Source organism: Pomacea canaliculata, linkage group LG5, assembly GCF_003073045.1.
Source record: "Pomacea canaliculata isolate SZHN2017 linkage group LG5, ASM307304v1, whole genome shotgun sequence".
Classification (NCBI taxonomy): domain Eukaryota; kingdom Metazoa; phylum Mollusca; class Gastropoda; order Architaenioglossa; family Ampullariidae; genus Pomacea; species Pomacea canaliculata.
The window spans coordinates 8,162,230-8,190,039 of record NC_037594.1 but is presented as its reverse complement, the minus strand read 5'-3'; the positions used below and the strand labels follow the sequence as shown (position 1 = coordinate 8,190,039).

The 27,810-nt window shown below is 36.0% G+C and overlaps 2 protein-coding genes across 4 annotated transcripts; one reads left to right on the top strand and one right to left on the bottom strand.

The window, feature by feature from the left end:
* Nucleotides 1-16,575, top strand: LOC112564020 (shootin-1-like). 2 transcript variants are annotated; one of them, XM_025238552.1, is made up of 16 exons: nucleotides 1-485; nucleotides 2,117-2,169; nucleotides 2,932-2,992; nucleotides 3,343-3,437; nucleotides 5,271-5,424; nucleotides 5,557-5,654; nucleotides 5,964-6,045; nucleotides 6,410-6,504; nucleotides 7,035-7,181; nucleotides 9,502-9,676; nucleotides 10,437-10,527; nucleotides 10,918-10,991; nucleotides 11,695-11,807; nucleotides 12,196-12,252; nucleotides 12,683-12,833; nucleotides 13,349-16,575. In XM_025238552.1, exons 1-16 carry the CDS (start codon nucleotides 389-391, stop codon nucleotides 13,441-13,443), a joined length of 1,638 nt encoding a protein of 545 aa, XP_025094337.1. In that variant the 5' UTR covers nucleotides 1-388; the 3' UTR covers nucleotides 13,444-16,575. The 2 variants fall into 2 exon arrangements, with proteins under 2 accessions (XP_025094337.1, XP_025094336.1); XM_025238551.1 differs by having other exon boundaries at nucleotides 6-485; nucleotides 12,683-12,845.
* LOC112564019 (enolase 4-like) lies at nucleotides 16,333-27,703 on the bottom strand. Of its 2 annotated transcripts, none has more exons than XM_025238549.1 (13): nucleotides 27,280-27,703; nucleotides 26,884-26,928; nucleotides 26,210-26,293; nucleotides 25,791-25,984; nucleotides 25,257-25,388; nucleotides 24,310-24,478; nucleotides 24,012-24,137; nucleotides 23,340-23,402; nucleotides 21,370-21,534; nucleotides 20,139-20,264; nucleotides 18,907-19,102; nucleotides 18,187-18,254; nucleotides 16,333-17,847 (listed from the first exon to the last, which is right to left on the bottom strand). In XM_025238549.1, exons 1-13 carry the CDS (start codon nucleotides 27,412-27,414, stop codon nucleotides 17,671-17,673), a joined length of 1,680 nt encoding a protein of 559 aa, XP_025094334.1. In that variant the 5' UTR covers nucleotides 27,415-27,703; the 3' UTR covers nucleotides 16,333-17,670. The 2 variants fall into 2 exon arrangements, with proteins under 2 accessions (XP_025094334.1, XP_025094335.1); XM_025238550.1 differs by having other exon boundaries at nucleotides 26,210-26,368; nucleotides 27,280-27,356.
* Nucleotides 27,704-27,810: the final 107 nt, after the last annotated feature.

Here is a 27,810-nt window from a genome sequence, read left to right as displayed (position 1 = left end):
ATACAGCAGCACAGTTTCTACAATGTCCGAACAAGATTTATCTGTCTTCCTGCTTCCGTGATCTCAGTTAAATTAAAGCCTGCAATACAAACATATGCAAAATCATCGACATAACTAGATTCTAATTGTTTCTATCTCAATAAGGAACAAGTTGTACCAGTGCGTTTCGTGTGGAGTTTGTTACGGCTTGTCTAATTTCCATAATGATGGATCTTAAGCCACGAAAGTAGTTTAAAAAGAAACGTTTAAACACGTATTGAAGATGCGAAGCAGGAAGTAAATAATCTTGCCTCGTTGTCACGTCAGCACGGTGGCGGATTCTCCTCCTTGACTCACTGTGTCGACACGAGTTTCACACGTCGTCTGCAGTCGTCTCTTCGCAGCCACCATGGCAGAGCAAGCAGACGACAGCGTCGCCGTTTGGCAGAATAAATGCAAGGATCTGGAGAAAATTGTAAAAACCTTGTCCTCACACTGCTTCAAATGTAAGTTGAACTCTATTTTCGGTTATTCTTGACAATATTTCAATGAATAAATGCTTATTTTTTCAAGTAGCAGACGGAAATAATTTATGACGCTTCGTCACTATAAGGGGACGTAACAGAGAAGGTGTTTGCGAACAGTAATTCCTCTCAGGCTTATCTGTTGAGAATGAGCTAAATAACTACTTTCCTGTTTCCAACAACTGATTGTAATTTTATTCAATAACATTACAGAAAACGTAAGAGTTTGTGGAGTAAGGCCGATCTGATTTTCATGTCATCGTTTCAGAGACAATCTCTCGGACAAAAATATCTCATCCGATCTGATCACAGGCACAATACTTCTAAGTCATGTTTACAAAACAGTTACCAAAATACCAGTTAACCTCTTACGATAAATATTATATAGTTTAAAATCACATCTATTTTCTCTTCGATTGCCATTTACTGAGAAAGAAGTCTGACAGTTGACAGTTGCTTCTCTGTTTTTGTCTTTGCTTCACTCATCAGACATAAAGTAAATATTTCTCCTAAATTCCTTTTAAAAATAAAAATAACAGAACTAAAAAAATTTGCATTTCTCATTTTTAAAGTATTTCCATTTTTCTCAAAGGGGAACAAAAATATTAATGTGCTCAGAAGGAAAATGTCAATTAAACAAGTGAATTCAGTAGTGGAGGAAATAACCATGAAGTAGTCATCCTTAATAAAAATGTTATAGTGACATTACATAAATGTAAATACTTCCTCTTGTAATCTAACATTGACAAATAGACATAATTTCACAGCTCTTTGTTAAAGTGGCAAGTACTAATCAGTATAGGTATAAAAAACTTAGCTCTAAAATATTTGACAAATAATATCAGCATGATGTCTTTGTTGTCATTCTGTCCCTCGCTTGCTGTAAGGTTGTATATTACTGCTTGTGTTATACTGTCATTATCTTCTTGAACTTTATATTGACAACCTCTTAAAATCAAATTTAATAGTGTCACTTAAAACAATTTCAGGTGTCATTAACATAAATAGTTTTCAAAATCAGCCTATAGTCACTATATTATAGTGGCACATTTTAAGATTCAGAGCAGAGTTGCCAAGTGCCAGATTATGACCGTGTTAATCAGACACAAAAAAGGTGCACTGCCTCGTAACCTTTGAACAATAGCCTGAACTCGCCTGTGGACAGCAAGCATGGGTAAAGTAGGCCACTGAATACTTGTTCTACCTGTTCCCACAAGTTTCAAAGCATGACTATGCACCAACCTTTTACCCTGCTGCTTCTGGAGAAAATAAAGGAAGTGTAGGGATTTGACAGCCACTCAGAATTGAACTTCTTGCAAACATAAAATAGTTTGGCATTTACTGTATTAAAGGTCTGAGTCCAGAATGTGTCTTAGAAAAGAAGAAAAGAGAGCATGCATGCTGTCATGTAACACACTTCCATTTTCATGAACATATGAAATGTATATGCTATATGAATGTTAATGTGTGTGACTACACACATGCAAATTGAAATTCACATGAGCACTAAATGACACACACTGTCAGAATAGCTTAAAGCAGCAACAACCCTTCTGCATTACTGTTGTGGTCTGTTCATGAAACCTTGAAAGTCTCATTGTGTTTATTTGCAGTGGTGGAAAAACATGAAGAGCTGTTGAAGAAATACAAGGAAAATGAACAACAGGTATTCACATTCCGATATTATGCATTATCATCTCATGGAATTAGCAAATAGCACACACACTTGAACATTTTATAGCTCTATCATTCACCTTTTGAACAATTGTTAAGATATAGTTACTGCATGGCTGTTAAAAAGTTTGCTACACCAGGCAAGGTAACATGAACTATTAGAAATTGCAGTTCAGCCAATAAAATTGTTAAAAACATTTTAAATTATAGTGACTTCTGAGAACAAACTTGCATTAGTACAATTGCCTGTGGGAAGTAATAAGACATTTGACACTAGCAGGTGAAACACTGTCAGTAATTGCATCCCACCACCTCCTTCCTGCTCCCCATCGCCACCAACCGCAGACAAAAGATCCCTTATACATGACAACCGTTCGTCCGGCCCACCCTAAAAGCGGTAGACCGTCGAGTAGGTATAGGCCGTTACGGGGAAGTTTATATGTAGAATGATATGTGAGGGGAATCCCAGCTCGGCGTAGCAGGGCAGGAAGAGGAAAAAGACGTGCTGACAGTGTGTCATCCTTTGAACCATTGTTTTCTCTACTCTCTCTTATCCTGGTCTCGGGTGTAAGCTTTCACGTCAACAACCCTCCCCATTCCCGCCTCCCCCCGCCTCCCAAACACGTTGCATATTTATGTTACCATTATCGATCCTCCCAAGATCGACATTCATATTCTCACTATAGGTATAACAATAAATAATCTGTTCGTTAACAGACATCAAAACTCCAATTTTTCTTTCATTATTTTGCAGTATAACCAACTGGCAGATCGACTGAAAACGACTGAAGAGCAACTCGCCAAGATGGGAAAATGTGGGTGACGTGTGTGAGTGTGTGTGTGCACGTGTATTTTGTATTTGTGTGTGAGAGAGAAGGGGGAGAAACGAAAGAGTGTAACATTTACTGAATGACCGTGAAAAATAATTTTTTGAAAATATTTTCGAATAGCAGCGGTCGACAATGTAAGTACAGGATGACTAAAGAAGTAAGGATATCACAGATACAGGATATACTCCTAGCTACTTCCTTTCTCTCTTGTTTATTTTATTTCTGTTTTGATCAGACATAACTCCAGTGCATTAACGAGCTCACACACACACACAAACATATTATGAATGCTCACGGGATTAAAAGTAAACAGCAGCTGTTTTCTTGTGTTGCAGTATACGAACCTGTTTACAATGAATATGAGAAGATCAAAAACAAATTTGAAATTGAAATGGAATGCCGGCATCACGCCGAAGAATATGCTTCAAAAGTAAGAGTAGTAGTTTAAAGCTTTGAGGTGCATGGAAACATTGCCCTCTTAAATTTATTTAATGTACAGTTTTTTTCAAACTGTGTGTGTACGCGCGCATGTGTATGCATATGCTTGAGTGTACACATTCATATTGTATGTGTGTGTGCATGCACTTATTTGCTTCTTTCTTTATTCGGCTATAATTCAAGAGGGGCATTTAATTGTATAGCCCTGATACAAACAGCCACCACCAGTTAGTGCAACTGACCGTGTATAGTGGTGTGATGGCTTGCGCGCCTTTTGTCCATCCACAGAGCTATGTCAGCAGGAGTCTTTGCTCCTGGCAGGTCTAACCAAGCCGAACAGGTCTGTCAGGGGAGAGGCCAGACTAAAATGTAGCACTCTGGCCCTCTAGGTTGGATGTTTAGCTTTGGGCTAACAACCCACTCACGTTATTAAAAAAAAAAAAAGCTGAAACAGAAACCGTAACAGTACCACAACAAGGGCGCGGTTCTATGCTTCTCTATGAGTAACAAGGAATAAATTACTATGATACAAACAATGATACATATAATCCAGAAATATGTCGCATAATAACAACCATGTATGTATTAATAGATATCACATTCTAAAACTGAAATCGTAACAATCTGTCAACATGACATTCCCATATTAAAAACACAAATGAGTATCCAGTTACTGAAAGAATGACAATATAATTTGAATAAATTTGCTTAAATTAATAAGTTTATTATGAGCTTGCTTTCAAGTACCCATACAGCAGTGAAAGAAAGCTGATTCTAGAAATAATTGTTTTAGGGGCATTTATTATTACTTCATTTTTTTTCCCTGAAAGCATGTCATCACTTTAGATTTTTTGAGTTATTTTAACTTAATTTTTTCCATACATGCCTCCCTTGACTGGTACCAATTGATGAAGGGTTATGTTGGTCCAGTGATGCTAGTAATAGTAGTAAAAGCATGGAACAGCCAGTCACTACTCGACTGTTTGTCAACCAGTTCTTCCTCAGTCCACCTCTGCATGAATCACCCTGGGTCACTTAGTAAAACCAGGCTAGCCTGATCCATTTTACAGTTGCAAGAAGGGGTGGTTTACCAAAAAGGGGATTCGTACATGGTCATAGGTTTTGAATTCCCACTTAGGGAAAGTGCACTGTCAGGATGATTCGAGCTGAGTTTGATTCTTCTTAATTTAAAGTTTTTAGTCCTTTTGTCCTGTTAAGTTTGTTTTAATTGAAAAAAGCATATTTGGGGGCATTTCTGTCACTAGCTCCATCTTATACTTGAATTGCAAATGAGTTAACTCATAAAGTGGTTGGAACATGTTTTCCCACATGTAACTCAAAAGGAAAGAAATTGAAACAAGAAAAACTGAAGTTAGTGGTACTAAAACTGAACAAATGTATTCAAAATTACTAACATTTTACTTTGGGATTTGTGTACATGTTTTAATCAATACAAGAATGTGAAAACATACAAACAAGTTGCTGTTGTTGGGGTGTTTTTGGTACAGTGGCTTAAGCACTTGTCACAAATGATGAGAAATGGATTTAATAGGCTCATCATTTGATACCTAGTCAAAATGTGTGTGCATGTGAATCTTTATCTATAAGCTGTTTTGAGCTTGCCTTTGGTTGTGGGGAATGTCACTACATAAAGAGCTGCAGTCGTGGTGATAATTTTCTGCTTATAAACTTTCTCTCATTTCTTTGGAATATTTCTCTACCTTTTCCAACTTAAAAAAAAATTTTAGTATCTAGTTTTGTTCCTTTTGCACAACTGTGATGTATTAATTTTTAAAGAATTTTATGGTGGGTCTGTTTATCACAGATTTCTCGTGAGAACAGGAACCTCAGACGAATGAGTCAGATGGTGTCTGCAAAGCATGGAGTGTCTTTGGTTGAGTTCAACCTGGAAAGCGAGAATTCAGAGAATAAAGACACTTACGAAGAGTACTTGGAAACTCTTAATCAGAAGATTTCAGGTGAAAGAAAATATGAACTGAATTTTACTCAACTTATACAGTATTTCTTACATTTAAAAAACACACTATTGGACAGTTGATAATTTGAATCAAAATGTTTTAATGGCATTTTCCCTTTTTCATTTCAATCAGATTTGAAGGAAGAAAATTCTCAGCTAACTGCAGAACTAAAAAAATTCAAGGAAGATTATCAAATTGAAAAAGACAAAAAGTTAAATTATTCAAAACAGGTGAGTTTTTTTGGCAGGTTCTTATATTATCATAATTCTTATTATCATTGAAATTGCAAGTGTTTTTATTTATTGCAAGTCAGGTTTTCATGTAACAATGAGTAGATATTGTGAGACACCTTGCAATTGCTAAATCTAAAGTGCGAAAATCATATGCAACATTTTTGCATTAAAATTTGCTGTTGTTTTTTTTTTTTTTTAGCTACGCATGGAATAGTACAGCACTTTTTATTCCATCATGAAATTGAAAAATTTGTAGTTGAAAGAAGTCATCTTCTTAATCAAACTTTGATCTGTCTACGTTTCTAGAATGAAAGGTTAAAAACTGAGGTGAAACAAGTGAAACATTCTCTTCAGCAATATGAAGCAGCTTTGGCAAATCTTTCTAAAGGTATGTAATAGTTCTACTCTACAACATATCTCTAATGACTCTTGATATATTTAAAACTGCATTTATAATTGCTTTTTAATCTTGCTGCTTAAATATGATTTCTCTCTTTCTCTTTTGATATGTAAAGTTGAAAGATATTATGATGCTCTCTCAGACTCCTCTCTTGTTTTTGACATGGGAAGTTGTTGAGATTTTAAGGTGACCAATCCCTTTATAAAATATTTCCAGTATATCTTTTTTAATTAAAGAAAGCTTTTAAGTTGTAGTTTAAAAGTCAGTAAACTGAAGGGTCAGAGAAATAGTATGACAAACCCATGGATGTATATGATAATATTTTTAACTAATTTTATTTTTTATTCAACAGCATCTGATTTAGCTTTTCAAGAGTATGAAAAGCTGAAAGGAAGCTATGAAAAGGAAATTCTTTGCCGTGACCAGGCTGAAAAATATGCATCAACAGTAAGGTTTCTCTTTTAAAACGACTAGACAAACATTATATTCAGTCTCCAGTAGTAACATTTATGGCTTAAGCAAAAAAACAGACAAGAAGAAACAAAAAATTGAGCTAGTACTTGTCAAAAAGTCTAATAGTAACCCCTTTCCTTGGTATGAAATAAGTTAAAATCATTTCTTTATTTCTATGCATTTTTAAAATGTGGAAAGCAGCTTGTGCACACCACTTTCACACTTCAAGCTTCCACCATCTTAGCATAATACATGGAGACTTTGGCTACAAGGGGAAAGTTTTAATTTTAAGTTCTCAGTTCATTTTACCTGGTGTTGAGCACCATTTTCTTTAGAATAACACCTTTGAAAATTTTCAGCTACTTTCAAAAGTCATGCCAATCCATGATAGGAATGTATATTCCTTATGTCAGCAAGACTTACAATAATTGTTTCACCAGTTTACTTGTATTGGCTTGGTTGGATTTTGAGGGAATAAACAAAGACGTAGGAGACAGGATTTTATATGTCATGTCTTGTTGCAGCTGTTTGCTGAAAAAGAAGCTGCAAAGCGCCAGAGTACTATGTTGCTGATGGAAGTGGCATCTGATCGCAAGCTGATGAAGGCTATGGTTGAGATAGAGGACCTGACTCGTCAACTAGAGCAACAAAAAAGGCAGTATGAAGAGCAGGTACTCAATTTCACAATTTATGTTAGACTCTGTTTTTTCAAACTGAATAAAAAACATTTTTTCAATTTTCTTTTGAAATTGAGCACTGACTTAACTGCATGCTCTGAGTTCTTGGAGCTGTTAGCTGTAAAATTTTGTTTTTCTTAACTGTATTGTACAAGATTCTTAGCTGCAGCTGTTTCTTGGAATTAACCTGTAGATTTTAAATTTGAATCACATTTTGGTTCCTCTTTCGACTTTCCATTAAAAAAACCATGTGTTCTATCAGGAAATAAAACTAGGAGGGCAGACTTAATTGAGGGCAACAGTTTTACATTGTTTAATTGTTTGCCATGACTGAAAGAAGGAAACATATGGTTGACAGTTGGTTTCGTTCAGGGATAAAAATTTTAATTACAAGATTTGCTTTTATATAGGTTGATATTGTGCATAAAATTTATAATAAAACTGCTACAGAGCTTCATGTTTTGTGCTTCTTTTCTCTTTTTGGGGAGGGGTGGAGAGGGGTTAATGAGGTTTTATCAGTTAGTGATATGATTGTCTGGGTGGTGCCGTATTACGGAATAGAGTTACTTTTTTTTTTTACATTTACATTGCAGCATTGTTATTTTCAGAATAATACAAGTAAAATCACTGCCACCATTTGCTAGTGCCTCAGCCCTAAAATGTCCTTGTCAGCCTATGCTTACAGGATTGTTTTCTATCCTTAGATTTGTCCTGCTTCTGTCAAAAAGTGCCTTTTACAAACTTGGCATTGTGTGGGAAGTTTAACCTTTGAACCTTAAAACCCAAATTTCTACCCTAGTTTCTACAGGGGGAAGGGGTGAGCAGCACGTGCAGTGCTGGTACTCTTGCGGTCTCGCTAATTCCATCTGGCTCACAAGTGCCCTCATCTCTCTTCTCCTGGTCAAACCATTCTTTCCTGCTGGACAGTGAATGTTCAGCCATTAACTACCACTTTTTTCCTTGTTGCTTTATCCGCTTCTTGCTTATCCTTTTCACGCCTTGCCATGTGAGTTACGCTGATGATACACAGCTTTATTAGTCAGCTGCACTTACTGAACTCAGTGGACTACTGACATAGAGACAGGAGTGTATAGATGACGTAAAGTCCTGGATGCTCCAAAACAGAGGCAACTAAATGATGATAAGACTGACCTGTTTCTTGTACAAAGAAATTTTTGAGTCACCCTTGTCTTCTTCACTTTTTGTCTATAAACAACTCAATTATTCCTTTCTCCACTTCTGTCCTCAGCTTGGGTTTCATTCTTAATCAGACATTGACTTTTCATCAGCATATTTCTCATGTCTGCAGAAATGCTTACCTTGAACTTTGTAGGATCAGTACTGTTCACCACTATTTCCCCACTGAAGCAACTAAAACTTTATCTGTGCCATTGTGTTGTCGAGGATTTACTATTGTTATTCTCTTTTCTCTTCTTGACAGACTTCAGAGGATCCAGAATAATGCTGCTCGCTTCACCTGCAGAGCATCTAGAAATGAACATATATCCCCTATCATACGCTTTCTTCACTGGCTGCCAGTTGTGGACTATATAGCCTGCAAACTTTCCAGTTTGACTTGCTCTGCCATTTCTTGCACTGATCCTCAGTATCTCTCCAAACTCACTCCCATCTGTACGCCCGCACGACTTCTTCAGTCATCTTATGACACCAACCTTCTTTGAGTCCCAGTAAGACAAGGACGTATGGACAGGGGTCTTTTTCCTACCAAGCTCCATCAACTTGGAACAGATTACCTGTCATACTTTGTCACACTTATTCTCTTACCACCTTTAAAACTTAAGACGCATCTTTTCAGGACAACTTCACTGTGACCCTGTCCTGACCATGAGTGTGTGTCTATAATTTACTTTGTATATGAGTGTATGTTATAGAAGTGAACATGTCTGTTATATACGAATGTGGGTGCATGGCTGTTGGTTTAGCTCTTGTATCATTTATGTAAAGCACTATGAGCAAATCTTTGGAAAGGTGCTGTATAAATCATTATTATTATTATTTTTTGTTTGTTTGTTTTTTTTTTGCTGTTAGGAGTTTATGACTTAAGTTTTTGAATGAAGATAAGGAAGTGTTTCTTAGGTTGGCTTTGATCAGAAGTCTGCAGTATCTATTTTATGAGGCCAGTAATTTATTTGCTACTGATTTTTGATAACCTTAATCCATATAATACTGCTGTTAGGTGTTTGCAGGTAATCACAGCCAGCTAATGGAGCAAATCCTTCTTTTTTGATCATTGTTATCTAGATGTCAGACCATTGTTGTTCCTCTAGATGTCAGACCATTGTTATTCCTCTAGATGTCAGACCTGAAAGAGGAGCTGACTAGTTTAAAGGATCAGGAGTTGCTGACATCACTGGAGCAAGAGAACCAACAACTTTTGGAGGAAAGGGGCTCACTACAAACTCAGCTTGCAAGACTTGAATCACAAATCAATGATCTTCGCTCCCAGTACACTAAGCTTTCAGATGAATGTGAGTACAGCGGAGTGTATTCTGTTCTGTCCAGGGTTGTATGAGCATTCATATTTCTTTTGAGTTAATAAATGCCTGCAAAGACTGCTTATGCTATGAAATTTATGTGAAATAAATAAACCTGCAGTCTATCTCTAATCATATACATGTATGTGAACATTTATGCAAATGTCCAGCATAACTACACAGCAGAAAGATGTTCAGCAGAGTGTATGAAATCGTAATGTACACTTAATGAATGTTAATTCATTTGTCTTGATATCCATGGAATAAATTTTTCTAAAACATTATTTCAAACTTCATATCTAATTATCATAATTCCACTTAGGCATTGAATAAGGTGTTCTTGTCCAAAATTGCATGCATGCAGAACTTTGTTCTTTGAGCGCTTTTAAAGTGTTGTTAGTTATTACAAACTTAATATTTAGTATTGTGGAGTAAAAGAATGCATAGAGCATGCATATTTAGCAATTCTACTATTTTTATTTCTCTGCTTACATACAACTACAGAAAACATGACTTCATCAAACACTTTTTATACTTTCTTGTTGTTTGGATCCTCTTTATTTTTTTATATTTGTCTTTATTTGTCATTCTTCCATCATTCATATGTTGTTTGCTTGTTCTTCTGTCCCATCGTATGTTGCCCATGTCTTTTTCTTGTTCTTAAGTGGTAAGAGCATGCTCCTTAGGAGTGTGAGTAAGCGCTATATAAATTTTGCAGTTATTCTTATTATACTCAGTGCACTGTATTTTTCAGATGAGAATATAGAGAAGAGATTAGAAGAAGCAACACGACCACCCCCACCTCCTCCTCCACCCCCACTTCCACCACCAACAAAGAAGCTTGGGTGAGGTCTTGTGATGGGAGGAGTTGCGTAAATTACTAGATGACATTATAGAATTTTACTTTACATAAACTTTTGAATAACTTTAATCAGTCAGGTTGAAGCATCATATTTTCTACTCTATTTCATGAAAGAGTAGCTGTTTTGCTCATTCAACAGCCTTTCCTAAATCGTAAATAGGATTTGGCTAAAACTGCAACTTTTATAGTCTCTGAAGCAAGCTGAAAACTGGAAATCAACCTCTTTTTTACTATGCTTTCGTAAGCCAAAATAGCATGTGTAAGAGAAAGTGCTTGCTAGTTGTAAAAAGAGTCAACTGATTAGTGCAATATCCATGAGTCAACTTTCCTGTTCTCTAAAGGTCTGGTTTAAGCTGCATGCTTTGGTTTACAGACTTTTTGGTCGGAGAGACAAGAAAAAGGCTGCAGCTGCTGCTGCTGCTGCTGCTGCTTCTGGTGGGAAAAATGGTAGGGTCATCAAAACATGAACTAGATTATTCTCAGTACAATGGGAGGGGCCAAAATGTAGGGTTATCAAAACATGAAACTTACTACTCTCAGATCAGTGTGAGGGAGCAGTTGGTAGGGTCATCATTACTCTCAGTACAATGAGAGGGAGCAAATGACAGCGGTGCAATAATCAACTTAAATATATTTAAGAAAATGGCCAGTCTTGTCAGTACTCGGGAGTCAAGTGAATTTTTGAAATGCAGATAGTAATAACTTGTGACAGCTCACAAATGAGCAAGCATCTGTATTATTTTAAAATATATATTTATGAGATATGTGAGCAAAACAGAACACTTTATTCAAGAATCTCTTTTTCAAGAACAGATAATTGTAACATGACATTATGCCACAGTCAGCATACTTGAAAATGAGGCAGTGTTTTGGACTTTTAATTAAAGGAAAGTAATTGAGTTTTAATTGACTTTTAATTAAAGGAAAGTAGTTGAGTTTAATAACAGGCTTTGTAGCATATTCAAAAATATGTGCTTTATATATCAGTCTTCTTGTGAGAGATCTGTTTAGGCATGTGTGTGCGTGCACATTCTCATATGAATTTCCTGTGTTTAGAATATGATTATGTTATAATCATTTATGTTTGTAAAAGATGTAATACAATTATTATGAAAAAAGTTCTCATCACTGCATATTTTTTCTGTCTTAGGTTCTAAGCCTGGGGTGCCCACAAATGATGACTATTCAAAAGCAATTGATGAAATGATGAAGAGGATCAAGGATGGAAAACCACTTACACGTGCCCCGAAACAAGTTCGAAGAGTAGGTGTTTAAATTTTTTTTATAGGTGACTCAGCTCAAAGCAAGAAAAATATATAGATTGAAAGTTTACCAGGATTTTTGTGTCCACATAATACTTGGAAGGTAGTGAATTTAATTCACACGGGAGACTAGCTTTTTTGAGCTTTCAGGTGAAACCAGGTTGCTTCCCCTTGTTGAAAATTATGTTGTCTTTACTCGTAGTAATAAAGGTATTGTTGACTGTCCAATTATTTTATTTAAATGTGCTTTTCATAAACCACTTTTCTGCACCTTTAAATTTCTCATCGATCATTTATGATGATTGGCTTATGATCACACAGAGAATGTAGATTCCATTGTTTCATTTGAGTGGTGACAGACTCATGACTTCAGATTTCCTTATTCACAGCCATCATGTCCAGATGAGACAGATGGGTCAGCCATGAATGAATTGAAAGGACTTTTGGTGAGCTGCTTTTTTTGTTCTCTTTCTTATTTACAGATGACTTATTGGACTGTGCATCATTTTTTCCCATACCATGAAAAAACACTGTGGTCAAAGACACTGTAGATATTCACAAATTTGTTCAGAAAATACTATACTATCAAGAAGACATTGCACAGATTAGTGGGTAGATTGTGAGACCTTATGCCATAGTAAAGACCGACAGTCATGTAAAGAAGGTATTAAGTGTTTGTTTTTCAACTCATGATTTGATCATTCAGGACAGTTTCTAACCAGTAATCATAAAGCATATGGAATATGTGTTTCAGTTTTTATCCTGTAATTGTAGATTAATCATCTTAATACATTTAAAAAATGCTTATGTGGTTTTATTTCAAACATTTTTCATTAAATTGCATATTATTGCTGAGTTTGTGTTTTGTGATAATAGACAAATCTGAAGAAAGCAAGCAGTGAAAGTGACTTAGCTGCCCCCATTCCAGCAGATCATGATGATTCAGAATTTGCTAGGGCCTTCCGAAAAATTAGACGACCCAGTCTTGAAGAAGAAGGACAGGGTGATAATGCAGTTAAGTCATCAGGTAATGATGGAGGTATGGAAAATTTTAACTCAATTTTGGTACTTTATCAAATTTTTTTCCAGCAGAGCGTGAGCTATGACACTTGCAGCTTTATCTTTGAATGCCAGTTCCTTTACTTTTTTAATGTTTGCATTATCAGCATGAAGACAACAACATGCTCTTTGTTTTTACATTCGATGTAACATTCTTCTTTGCAAATGCAGATTTCTTGTCTTTTATTCCAATCTGTATTACAGGTTCCTATTTTTTCTTGTCTGACTGAAATTTTCCTGAAACATTTATTTGAATAAGCTGAGTGTTTGCGGCTCAAGATTTGCTATTCTCGCTGATCATTTTGTTACGTACACAGTTTGATTTAAGTAAATAAACTTTTAGATTAATGAAGTCTTGAACTGGAATTTGGCATGTAAATCTGAGAAGCAGTAGCTGGAACTTAAATTCTTCAAGAACTATGTTGATTATTAAGAATCTTGAAGAAAGAAAGTTTCTTTTAAATTTGTTTTTTCCTCCATCAGAAAATCAAACTGAAGAAGTGCAGAGGCGAAAGGGTAATATGGCAGGTCCAAAAAAGCTCTCCGTACTTGCAGAATCAGATGAGTCTACAGAATAGCAAATTTGTTCTAAAGTATTTGTGGTTTCAAGTTCAGTAGTGTAATGTATGATTTTTTTTTTTTTTAAATAATAGAAAGATGACTAAATGTGTTAGCTTTCTTTGCTTCCAATTTTAGGATGTAAATTGGTTTAATTTTGTTTGGTTTTGATTGATGTAAACCATTGACCTAGCTTAATGAATCAATTGACAAGTTTCCTTCATGAAGTTGAAAAGATTGAAGATGACTCAGATTATCATTCTTTAATAGCTTTTTGTCAAACTGGGTATAAGGTATATATTATTTATGATAAAAATATAACTTGATAGTAGATGGAGTGTAATTTGGCAGGATAATTTATTCATGATGCAGACTTCCAGATTTTCTTTTTTTAAATCTTTTTAATATTTGGATCTTTCTTTTGACCAATATTTTTAAAAGAGATGGAGGAAGAGAAAATTATGTTTTATCTTTTTTTTTTCAGTTTTGCAGATCTGTTTTCATAGATTGTGAAGTATTGTTTCTAAAAAATTGTAAAATGATTTTAATGTTTATGTACATATTTTTTTAAGACTTGAAGTTATGTGCTAAAACTTTCTGTTCTTGGTTTCATGTGAAGTTAAACTTATTACTGAAAATATTAAATTTTTATCATTGCTTGTACAATAATTGCATCCTATGGATGCAACTTTTATTGTGAGGCTTTTGAGGCTCCATACTAAATGAGAACAATTTGAATTAAATGACTGGTTGAATGTTTTGAAAAATTCAAATATGGATATAACAGAATGACAGAAATGTGAAAAAGCTGATGTCTGACAATATTGACTAGCGTAATTTTGATACATAATTCTATGATCAGCATTCCAAAAGATATTAAAACTTAACAAAATAAAGTATATTTTAATATTCCATTACAAGTAAAGGTTGATGGTGATGGTGCAAGAACTCAATGCAAAATCTGTTGCACCAACCAAGTTTTTGTAACCATTTTTTAAGCACAATTGCTCTTTTATTAATAAATCATCTGCAATAAGGATGAACATTTGTTTCAATTTTTTAAAATGATATCTGTAGGTAGTATATTCATTATCAACAGTGTGATGGCACACCTGTATAGCCAGCTAGTTAGAATACCAGTGTCTGAAGCTGGAGGCATGCCAACTTTATGCCGGTTGGATTCCCTTGTGGTGCTGGCAAACTTTCCCCAATTGATTCTGCTGTTGATTTGGTACCTGATTACCTTAGATGGCTGGTGAGGGAAAGCCAGTGAAGGAGAAGGGATGGGCATGGCCCTCACAAAAAAACACAGTCTATAACACCTCACTCCCTTGTGACTGAAAAGCTAGGGGGCTGCTTTTAACTTTTGTTTATTTACTGATGGGTTGTGCAAACAGATATATGTATGAAAATTTCCCACATCCAAGCATAGATTTAAAGATTCATTATTTAATAAGGTTAACACACCACAGTGAACAAGAAAATGTATACCAGTATTTGAGTTCACAGGTGAACTCTGAGTAACAAGTACATAAGCAATGAGTATCATTTGGAAAGTGGTTTATGAGCAACTACTTCAAAGTAATATTGTGAAGGTACTTTGCTTTTTATGGTATTTTGTCATCACTTTTTCTTTTGTTCTAATCAGTGAGTTCCACATTTGTGTACCTATTAAAATTCTAACATTTTTTCACATTTACTGTGTAAAATGTTGATAATATTGTTTTTATTGTTTGCATCTTGGCTTTTTGAAAACCCATCCCCAATTGATTTTTAAGATAACCAGGACTTGAAATCTGTCTCGGAAGGGGTTTGCCTGCCTGTTTTATGCACACACACACAACCCACCCACCCGCACATGTACACCCATTTTATGGAAAACAAAGACTGAATGGTCTTACAAGATATGTAGATATGACCCAGCTATAATCCCAGGAAAGTTAGTGGATTCTTAGAAGATTGTGATGCTTCAGTCTAGAAACCATCACTATGTTCTTTATTTGATGTGTATGTAACAGGTTGACCTACCATTATCTACTGAGCTCGAAGTGAAATGTGCTTTCACACACCGACCAGTCCCAGACCACACTCCCCGGCCGCTCACTTCACTCTCTTTCCGCTTTCTCCCCACTCTCTTCCTCCATCACGGAGCTGTCACCCGGCCAACGACCCCTTCACCCGGCCAGTGACCCTGTCACCCGGCCAGCAACCACCCCCCCATCACCAGCCCCCACCCTCCTTGTGTATGTGCGTGCTGTCTTCCATCCTACTATATGTATGGCAGCTGGTGCTTTTAATGGCTCTTTCTCAGTGTGAAGTATACATATATGTTTGTGCGCCCTTCTAATATTATATGGAGCATGTATGTGTGTGCCAGATTTAAAATTTTTTTACATAAGTATTATGTGCATGAAAAGAAATGGAGTCTGTTCATTTTAAGAAGCGAAATTTTTCAATAAATTTGCATGGGAACAGGAAGATGTTTTATTACAAACTATTTCTGGAGATCCCCCAATCCTTTCTTTTTTTGAAAAAAGGGCGATGTAGAGGTATGCATCAAGATAGCTCATGTGAAAATTTGTAGCTTTAGAGACTTAAAACAAAGGTCGAGAATCTCCTGAAGAGTTTGTAAGCTCTGTTGGGGAAGATAAAAGTGAAAACATTTTAAGATGTTGACGATCATTTGGGAGAACTGAAAACAAACAACCGTGTACATGACTGGTGAGGACCACTTTAGCAAGTCCATTGTATATGCATAATTTCATCTGCTGTCATAATGGGTTAGGTAGAAAAGTCAAAATCTGCATATTTTGAGGTTTGATTATTCACTATCACTTTCAGTTCACTTTCCTATTTAAATAGCAATGCTTACATTTTGAATGCAATGAGGTAAAATGGTTAATATCAAGGTCCTGTTCCCAATGCGTTAAAGCCTAGACCTCTGCATTTTCTCAGCTTGAAAAATTTGTATCACACACTCAAAGAGAAAGAGGTATTTCAGGGACAGAATGTTGTGGAAGGAAACTATGTCTTTTACTTTCTTTAATCTTTCCTGCAGAACTGCATCATTGCAGTTTCTAGTTTGGTCACACGATTGCAGAATTAATCATTTTTGAAGAGAGGAGTGGGTCAGGACAAAAAAAAAAAAAAAACCAAAACAAACTAGTAAGGCATATAAATTTGCATACATTACCATGGCTATTACCAATGGAAAAGCTTGGATCATATATTATTTAGGACATCCATGGACATTTGTAATGTCTCAGGGTTCACCCCTTTATGTGTAAGATATTGTTTGTAGAATTTAATCTTGAGAACGAAGGGGTGTTATTTACTCAGAGTTCCATGATTTCAATATTTTAAATGTGATCTTTTTTTTGTGACTCAAATGATATGTGTACTTTTGCTTGCTTTTAAATGAAAGTGGTTGTATAGTTCCCTGCAGTCAGGTAATATGAGCAGGACTGACAGATAACATACATGCATTCTAATATTAACTTGACTGTCATATTTAAGTGACAGATCAGTCTGCAGCCCACCAGGTCGATTGAAATTTTAGGTTTCCAAGAAAAGCTAGATGTACCACACGATAAAATGTATTTGTGGGAGGTGTAATAAAATCTGTATTTGTAAATATGGTCTGATCTTTTTATTTTACTATTCAGAAACTATTAATCTAGAAGCTTAACAAACATGATTTGTGAATGGATGGAATATGTACATGAATTATTAGGTGTCAGCTGATTTTTATGTAAGCTGTATGAACTGATGCAGACAAAAATAATACATATTTAAAATAATATGCTTAGATCTGCATGCACTCATCTACATGCATGCACACACCCTCAAACACATGCAAAAGGCATTAGATTAAAAATCTGCTGAAGTTTTCATTGTAATAGAGAAACAGTGCAAGAATGAGGATATGAAAAGAAATAAAGAATTATGGTAAAAAGATAATGAAGGTACTGTCATTTGTGGTTGATAATTCCACACTTTGGGTCTTTATATGGGTTGTAGATTTTGTGGTGGAAAAGTGAAATGTATTTGAGCAGTAAAACCTAATTAAGCCCATCATCTGTCATACACTTTGTCACCTTTTTGGAAGGCTAGTAACTGCCTCAGTTTTTATCTGCTGATGGGTTCCAGACTTACTATTATATATTATTAACAAATGAAAAAATGATATTTGTGGCACTTCTTCCTGTTAAATCTCTTAGGTTTTTTGATCTAGAACTGGGTATATCTTATTCCACTTCTGGTGATGGCAGTGAGATGTGGATGAACTCATGATCCTTTTGTGGTGCAAGTTTCCCCGCAGACTCCAACTCAGACTCTATCTGCAGTAGTCGGTTGTACTTGCTAATTCGCTCACCTCGATTTGGTGCACCCAGTTTTATGAATCGAACATTCATTCCCACAGCCTGAAAAAATGACAATATAAAATATTAAAAATGACTATTTAAAAAAGTAATTAAATGCACTATTTTTCTTGTTTTCTCCCAGACCTTTTCATTTAACATTAAAACAACACTAAATTCATGTAGTGTGCACTAAAACAATTTTCACAAAGACCGTGAGAAGTTGCACGACAAAATTCCCACCTACAATTTTTAGAATGCTCGTTAAAAGGTAAAATTATGTCCACATTCAGGAACACTGTAAATGAACACATGTAAAGAAACTAAGAATGTATTCTAACAAATGTTATTCTTAATAGTTATGACAAAGTTGAAAATGCATGCTCTTTGTTAAAGGCCTACCAGATCAGCAAGGAAGTCATCTTGTGTTTCTCCAGCTCGAGCAGCCAAAACTATCTGATTCTTTGCAGCTGCACAAGGGATGCAGAGCTCAATGCTTTGTCATGGCATACATAAAAGTAGTCTACACACACTCAGCAAATGCGCAAGCACATTTACATGTGAAATATTAATGTCAAAAGACGATCAGACAAGACTTACTAAAATTTGAGCTATGATGCCAAATCTCAAAGCAAGTATGAGGGAAAGTATGCAATGTCAGATCTGACTTTGACATTAAACCATAGATTGATGTCATTTACTTAACCAAGAAATGCATCATTCGTTGAAGTAAGGCATTAGAGACAGGTTCATCACTGTCTTGTTTATTCACATCCATGGGTTAGGTAGGTCTCTCTACACTTTCTCTTTTTCACACAAACACACACGTCGAGCCACCACCACTGTCACTCTGAGCCTATAAATTTTTACTGCACAGAATGTCTGATCCTTAGAAGTCAGTAGCTGCACATCAATATACATTTATGTATACGATAAAGCATAAACAGATGCATATTTGTGCCAAAAAACTTCTTGCAGTGATTCCTGCTTCCCTTATTTCTCATTTACAAAAAGAAGTTGTAGTGAAACTTTGTGACCAATCATGATTTTTTACATGTGTATAAGTAAAATTATTTCTAGCAGCATGATAGAGTGATCAAGAAGTACTGCATAAACCCTCACCTTCCATTTTCTTGACACAGGTCATGAGTTCTGACACTGACGTTAGACTCTCCATGGCAAGAACAGCGGCATTTGTTATGACAGGATTGGGAAGTTCTTCATTTTTGAGATGTCCTGTGCGAGGGTAGAGATTCTCTCCAACAACGAAACATGTATCTGTGATCTTATCACACAGTTCTAGCCACTGAGTCCTGTCCTGTAGACCAAGGAAACCAGTATTGTGGTGATAGTGGTGGTGGACAGAACATTTTAACACAAGCAGCACACTCAATCCTATATTTTAATTTATCCAAAGAACAACAGATAACTTCTCACAAACATAAGAAGATGAAACAAAACAAGACTAATACTAAATACTGCTGCAAACTGGGAACATAATTTACATAGTACAGAGTTATGCAAAATGTTTGTGACACAGAGGGAAAACTGTGAGGCATAAAGTGGACATCATGTTTACCTGTTTCTTCAGCAATAGAAAAATCACAGAGCTGCCACTTTAAATTTTTTAGCTTTTTTGCAATGATACAACACATTTTCTCAAGTCATGGACTTTGTTCTTCTGCACCAAACATTAGGCCCAAGGTCTTAATATATCAGACTCTATGGAACTGAGCCTATAAGCCAGATACTGTGATTGTACACATGTCCAAAACACACTGGTCAGGGTCAAGAACTTACACTCTCCACATATCCTCCATTATTCCACAAGTGAAAAATAAAAGTGATAAACTATGATATGCAAATACTACACATTAAAAATGGTGATTGTGATCCAGAGACTACAAGGAGTGGCCTTGAGGTGAGATCTAAATCCAGATACTATTACTCTCACTGCATTATTAACAAGCTAGCATTTTACCATGGTGTTACCAGAATGGCTAGAGTAATAGCAACAGTTTCTGCCAGCTTACTTTATTTCCCTAGATTGGCTTACAGCTCCGTGGGCCTCTCAGAAGATTTCACGTTTACAGGCACATTCAATGCTGGTAACACTCGCTCACTGACCAAGTTGACTATTAGGTAACAGTCGGTCATCAGCCTTGCTACCTCTCCCCACCATCATCAACCCCACCAACCCTACTTGCATACATGGTCTTAGCTAACATCATCATTTATTATCCATATTATTTTCCATTTCCATCAATATCTGCATATATAAATATATAGGTAGGTGTCAGGGATAATAAAATCTGATAATGTTTCCTGAGCCAAACCCATCACAAGTACTTCACCTGTTTCCCGAGTGGATCTATGATGAACTTGATTTCTGGGTATCGAGAAAGGATTTCTGTCCAGAAGCCCACCATATCATCTGCACCCTTCAACATTCCTGTTATCACTTCATATTTGCCCTTTTCCTGCAAAGGCAAAATATCACTGTTCACACAGAGCTAAAATAATCTTCCATAGAGATTTGTGACTACAAAAATTTTTAGAATTAGAGAGAGAAAAACCCTCATTAAACGAACTTTATATAATAGTCAGGCAGAAAACTCTGCTTTTGAACAAATGTGACAGTATGTCTCTTGTTAAGGCCCTTCAGATCTACTGGTACACTTTATCAATACAACAATTCACTGAGGTTAATCTCTAGGGCAGAGTTATGTTCCATGCTCAAAACCTGATTTTGTGATATACTTTTTAGTGGATACTGGATATGTATGCACGGTAAAAAAAAGTAAATTATAGCCACATTAATGATAACATCTATGTTACAGGTTTTTATTAGGACTTCACTTTTCTTTCTGCCATAGCCAGGCCTGACAAGAGGGGGCAACAGAGTGGTCTGTGTACCCAGGCCGATGTCTGTGAAGGAGGCCCTACCTTGGTCAGTGGAATTTTTCCTTCTTCTTTTCCTGCTCTTTTTCTTTTACACTGGGGATTTTTCTATGGAGCAAGGTACTACAAGTCTGATCCTTTAATGCCATTTTTTCTCATTTACTAAAACAATTCTTTGTTCAAATAATGATGTAGGTCCTAATGCACTTGTCCTAATGTTCGCAGTCTATATTATGTTACTAAATGAAATGTAGATATTGTAAGCATATTATTATATACTGGAAAATAATGTACAGTTACAATTACATGAGGCCCGGAGAAGTCGTCTGCCATGGGTCCATGCTGGCTCTAGGCGGCACTGGCCATAACTTAAGTACATAAAGACTCCAATATGCATCTAGATTCTAGAAGCACACCATCATATTACCACCACATCTTTTGACCCAGGCTATGTTGTGTAAGCATTCTGTATCCATAATAATATAGAAAGAGGTGTTTGGGGCCCATTAATTAACCCCTGTGAAAGTATATGGGCACTTATAGGTTTAAAAAATAGATAAGAACACTTGCGTAATTTGGTGCACACATTAAGAAACAAAACCTGAAGCAAATATTACTTAGCCACATCATTATTGGCATTTTAGACTAATTCTTTCTAAAAAGTGAACAAACAGAAAATCTCACAAAATCAATGATTTCATGGGCAGCTGCATTGATACCAATATGAAAATCCTCGCCAGGTTTCAGATTAGCAGCAGTAATCGCTTCTATCAGAAGGTCAAGGCCAAGTTCCAGCTTGTCAAAAGCTGGACACAATGCTCCTGTATCACTCACAGCCTTCATTTGAGCCTGTGAGAAAGATATTTTCAGACAAGTGCATCATCAAGCTGTAGGTGATTGAGATAATAACATATTCTGTTATTGTGTTACTTGACTAAAGCATCCCACTTTACAGGCTAGAAAGAGAATAGGTGACATCATAAGACAAAATAGGTCACTCCAGACTCAGACAGCACACATTCACCAAGTTCCATATATTGGAGAGTCCCCCCAGTGCCCGTTCAGTATGGCCTAACGGACAGTGGCTCACTTCCTCCAGGACTGCTCACCCCACCCAGAAACTTTGAGCCTGCCAACACAATTGAAAGGAAAGATTCCTGTAGTGTCTGAAGTGCACAGCAGACTTTGTCAGGGCCTTTGGAGTTATTATCTGAGATTTAAAGAAGACTACAACGGTGATCTTGCGGGAATTACTTCATTTAAGCATGGACATGTATAGGTTGATTGCTGTCTGTCTGCCAAGACCAACGCTTAGCCTCTTGCGAAGTGATCTGCTCTTAGCCTTGGTGAGCTGAAACAAAGAATGTGACTAAACCGGAACCTTTCTTGTATCATGCCTCGTTTTAGTAGTTGATCTGAAATGTGAATAAACCGGAAGCTTTCTTGTCTTATACCTTGTTTTAGCAGTTAACTGGAAAAAATCATCTGCCAGCAGTCCAGGAATATTAGTTCATGATGTGAGACATGACTAGCAATGTTTAACCTCAAAAACTGTGTGTAAGCATACAGAGAACAACCAAGACAGAAATCCTGTTCAAGTAAATGACGGAATGGCAGCAGGGAAAGAAAATCAAAGCAATGTCAGCAGCATTTAAGTTTACAGAAGGAATAGGTGTTAGGTATTAGGAGGCTTGGCATTAGATATGAGGAGGATAGAATAAGATTGGTAATTTTGTGTAAATAATGTAAATAAATTCATTAAAGAATAAAGAAATGTACATACCTTTGAGAGTGTGTCAGTACAGATGAGTGCTTGCATATTATATGTTTATCCTTGTCATATAAATGGAATAAATATCCCCTGGGTAAATGAGACCTGTGTTGTCTTGTGCACATTGAAATCTAGAACTAATTAAAGTAGTTGTGGCATACACAACACACATGATAAGGCAGAAGCCATCTGATCAAAAGATGAATGACACACAGTAGGGAACATACTTGGAAATAAAGCAGTTTTTTTGTGGATCCCAAGGTCAGCTAAGTGTGAATGTGTAGTAGATGGGGGAAAGAATAGCACAATGCCAGGTATTAGATTAGGTAGCACATATGATGAGTAAGAGCTAGAATTTTAGTGGAACATTCTCCTTGGGAACTTAATCTCCTCTTCGATCCATGGAACAACAAGGAATGGACTGATCGTTACTTGGGTTTTAGGAGCTGTGACTAACTGATGGTACTGCCACAGTGTGTAATTAGTCATGTAAAATGCAGAACTGTTTAGCTACAATTGTTAGTATCAGTCTTGTATCTTTAAAAGATATTAATTCAAAGAATTTTATTTTGGACAAGAAATATATAATTTGTGCAAGTTTTATTACAGAAGGAGAGAAAGAGGTGTAGAATTAACAGTTTCAGCAGCATTGCCCCTTGTTTGGTGGGAAGGGGGTTATCCTTATACACAGCATTTGTATGTAAGGACTACAGCTTTATACCAAACAGTATATATGGCTGTGGAAGTGTTATTCCTTCTTTTGAACTTCAGTTTGCATATTTCTATAGGTGTTTTTGCTTTGAAGACTGAAGACAGAAATCTATCCTTACTACAAGGCACTTTTACAAATGGTAAAAATTAAAAGAAAAGAATAACTTCTTACCCCAAACTTTGAAACCAGGCTTTTTTCCACATAGGAATAGATTCCAATAATATAGTCCAGACTCTAAACAAATAACACACACACACAGAGTTGATTATTCTGTTACCCTTGTAAATAAAGATTCGTCATTTGTCACACACGCACACACACTCTCGATCGCTCTTACACACTGAAAACCTAATACTCTTTCCTTAACAGAAAAAAAAATTAAATTAATAAGATAGATTGCACTCTTTGCACAGACCAATAATGATAAATGAAAGATAACAGCCAGCGGACAGTGAGGTACGTAGAGGGACACTGAACAACATAAATATCAGGTACAAGAGTAGGATGAAGGTATGAATGGATGTAGATACTATAAGCAGTATAAGATGGAGTTGTTACATGATGGCTAGCATGACAGACAGTATTATCAGGGAGTTAAAAATAGCAATTCAGGGACAGTACTTTGAATGGAGACAAAATGTTGCAGGCTTACTTCTTATCAAAGATGTATCTACAAGCTACAAGAATTCAGGTTAAAATACTCCAGTGCATTATTGAACTAACATAAATATTATCTTAATATTATTATTATTTAGGCCAGAAGACAAAGAAACACAAAGCTGAGCAAGAAGTATAGAAGAAGAAAGAGTGAAGGAGCTGTTAAAGTGAAAAGCAGCTCCTGACCTGTGTGTAGCTGAGGTGAGGACTAGGAACAACCAGGAACTCCTTAATGCAGTTCAGTTTGCCTGCTGCTGCTTTTCCACCCTGCATGATGCTGACCATAGGTAATGGCATATGGAACTGGCATTGCTATATACAGATGCACATACAGCAGTGTGAGAGATGGTGCTGACAAAATTGACCATGAGGATTTGGGCAGGAAGACATCCAAAATATTAACAAATGGATGGCAGTGACTTGCGTACATTATACAAACTCCTGACTGTTGTTTTCAGAAATTAGTCTTCACTAGCAAACCTACCTCAGTGTTGTAGAGACTGGAGATATACTCATAAAGAGGAACACCCTGTGTGGCAGCTCCAGCTACACATACAACCTGACTAACAGCACATACAGCCTCTGCTCCTAATGCCAGCAATTCACGGGGCTCCTCTACGATGACAGGTGTAGGAATCTTTGATTTTCCTCCTCTGAAAACAGATTAATGGGTATAAGAAAATTGATAGAAAAAAAAGCTACAGAAAAGCTTTATCATGAGATAGATACATGCTCTAAAAGTAATTTTGATATTAAGACACATTATTAAGAATAAGGTCTTATTTGTGCCTGTGCTGCTCTAGTAGGGTAACTTGGCATGATCCATGTGGATTGGATTTAAAACACAAAAAACAACAGAAACAACTATTTCTTTCATAACATTAAGTGTTTAATTCTGCATAAAGATCTTTCTTAATAATTATTCTGGGTCAAAAAAGGAAGTCAAAATTTCTGTGATCCATAGTCACAGTGCTCACAAACCAGGTCAGGAAGTCTGAATAGTATTATAAATCTTTGCAACAAACCTGAACTTATAAAATACATCAATATTTTAAAATTTTAAAAAATCTGTTTGTAATATAAGTTCATGTCAAAATGGGCAACTGATGAGCTGATTCCTATATGATCCTTAATTTCCATTATTTTCAAATAAAAAAAAATTCATGATGTTAAAAGCCACAATACAATCAGGAGAGATAGAAACAGACTTAATCACATGCAGAACTATGTATAATACTATTATATTTGCATATCTACAGTCATACTATTCTAAATTAATGCACAACCTTGCACATTCTAGACTCATTTTGTCCTGATGCTCCTAAAGTCATCTTAGGAGACTTCAATCACTTTGACCTGACATCCATTTTTTAAGACCTATGACCACAGAGAGACAAAGGAAACATTTAGAAAAGGTTGATTTCATCTTACTTGACAGGTGCTTTTGATTTGGCCTTGGGGTCTTGAGGAACATCCATGCGTGGTGTGGTCTCACTCTCAGGTGTCGTCAGTTCTGCATGGTGTTTTGCATTCTCTTCATCCTGAAGTTTCTGCATATACTCTCTGTGAGTGCATGTAACAGAATTATTTTAAACATTGTAGACTCATCGATAGACAGAATTTCATGTGAGGATGAGGACTAGTATGACTGCTCTTATTCTTCTCTTTGTTTTGCTTAAATTGATTGATGAATCTGGAATCCATGCTGGTGAATGTAGGATTGCATGGTGTCCTGTCGCTGGAATTATGTGGCACATTACTCATTTTCTTAACTGAATGACTGATACTTTAAAGCAAGATTACCAGTGGTTAAAAAGTCCTTAACTCAAATGCAAGCAAAGTAGCCAAAATTTTAAAAAAGAGAGAAACAAGCAAGAAATATAAGAAAGACATTCAATCTAGCAAAAGACAAACCTGCACAGATTTGTTTCACATATTTCTTTCCTAAAAAGATGTAAAGCTTACGAAATGATGGCATCTACTTTAGTCTGTTCTGTGGGTTTCATGTCTCTGAACATGGGTGAAAATTCCTGGTTAATGTAGTCGATGGCAATCCTGACAGATTCTGCCCTTCTCTGCTCTTCTACCTCTCGATCACTTAACTTTGCATTGTCAAGAATGTTGGAGTTTGATGATGGACTGATGCACCTACATATCAGCTGAAACCAAAATATTAGAGATGCTTTTAGGCTGCTGTAGGCTCCCATTCTATACACTATAGACTTGTGGAATATGATACTCATCAAACTCATATCCTCAAGCTATGTGTACTGTTATGGAACATTTCCCCTGACAACAGAATAAATGTGACCCTGTTAAGCAGAGATAGTTGAACATGCACATGTATTACACCCATCCACACACACACACACAATAATACCCACCTTCTCTTGGGATTTGACCACGCAGTGTACTTCGATGAGGATTGTTGGTTGCCCCTTTCCATCAAAACGTCTTCTGGCATTTAGCTGAATAATAATAATTGGATTTGTTAAGCACATTTTCCTGTGTGGATTCTAGTTCAATGTTCTGCACACAAAAGACTATAAACAAACTGACAGTCAACCATACAATAAACATAATTATTGGCAAACAGATAACACCATAACAAACAATGCATAGATGAAGAATTAAGAAATGAGCAAAACAGTAATTGTAATTGTGCTAGATGTTTTTCAAAGAGATGTGATGTAAGGCCAGACTGAAAGGCTTCAAATGTAGACACACTTTGAAGAGAAAGGGGCAGTCAATTTCAAACAGTGGGCCAGAGAAGGAATAGGAACCTCAGTTGAATTTCTCCTGTCTTGTGCATGTCATGGAGAGGAGAACAACACAAAAGGACAGATTCATTAGTTAACACCCCCCCTCCCCCCCAATAAAGTGTATACATTTTTGGTTATGTTATATATTAGATGTGTGTGCATGCATAATTGCATGTGTGTTTGCAATGAGTGTTGGAAATTGTCTCTATAGCTGTAATCTAGTACATATGACAGAAATGAAAATGACAAAATACTTAAAGAGAGGATGTGCAAAGATGGAAAAAAATTGTATCAACCTTAGCGATAACTGGTGGCTTTGTGAACTGCTCAAAGTAGCTGACCTGAAAGTAGGTGATATTTAACTCATTATTACAGTTTTGATAATACACTGGAATAATCATACTGTAGCATTTATATTATTTAAGATTTTGTAGTTCTTTATAGACACCCTACATATCAAGTATGAAAATAAACAATATTTGTACATGTACAAACAAAAACGCCGATTTTCAACAAAGCATGCAAATATCCATATATTTAATTGTTTATGTGATAATTATAGAAAAAAACTGTCAATATTCTTTCCACATTGTTAATCATCTAACAAAAAATTACATAAATTATATTTTAAGAAATGACAGCTTTTTTTAAAACTTTAATTTCTTTTTAGGAATGAATTTAGAATCACTTACCAAGTATCCATACGCATCCTCTGGGTTGTCATAAAACATAGAGTTCAGGACTTCTTCCATTTTTTGAGGCACACCATTATCAAGATAATAATTAAAAGCTTTCTGCTTCAGGTCATACAGTTGTTTAGCATCCATACTGTTGGTGTTTATTTTAATATAAAATGAAAAATCAGTAGTGAACTAAATATATATTATACACAGTTTGCACAAGTGCAGGGCGCACAGCTATATGGCCATCTGCTACCGAGCTGTTCGGTATCTTTCTTAAGTAAGATTGTAAAACAGTCGTTGGAATGCGGAAATAACTGAACGCAATGTCTGTAAAGTGCTATAGTTATTCTTATAATATCAAAGAATTCATTTTTTATGAGCGTTAGCTCAGTAGCATCTGTATATTTCCACCATGCACTTAATCGAAGCTTCCGTTGTCAAGGAAGTCATATCAGAAATCGTAATTGAATTCTAAGTTTTTTGTGACACTTTATGATATTAATTAGATATATACACACACAGAAGAAAAAAGAGATGAAA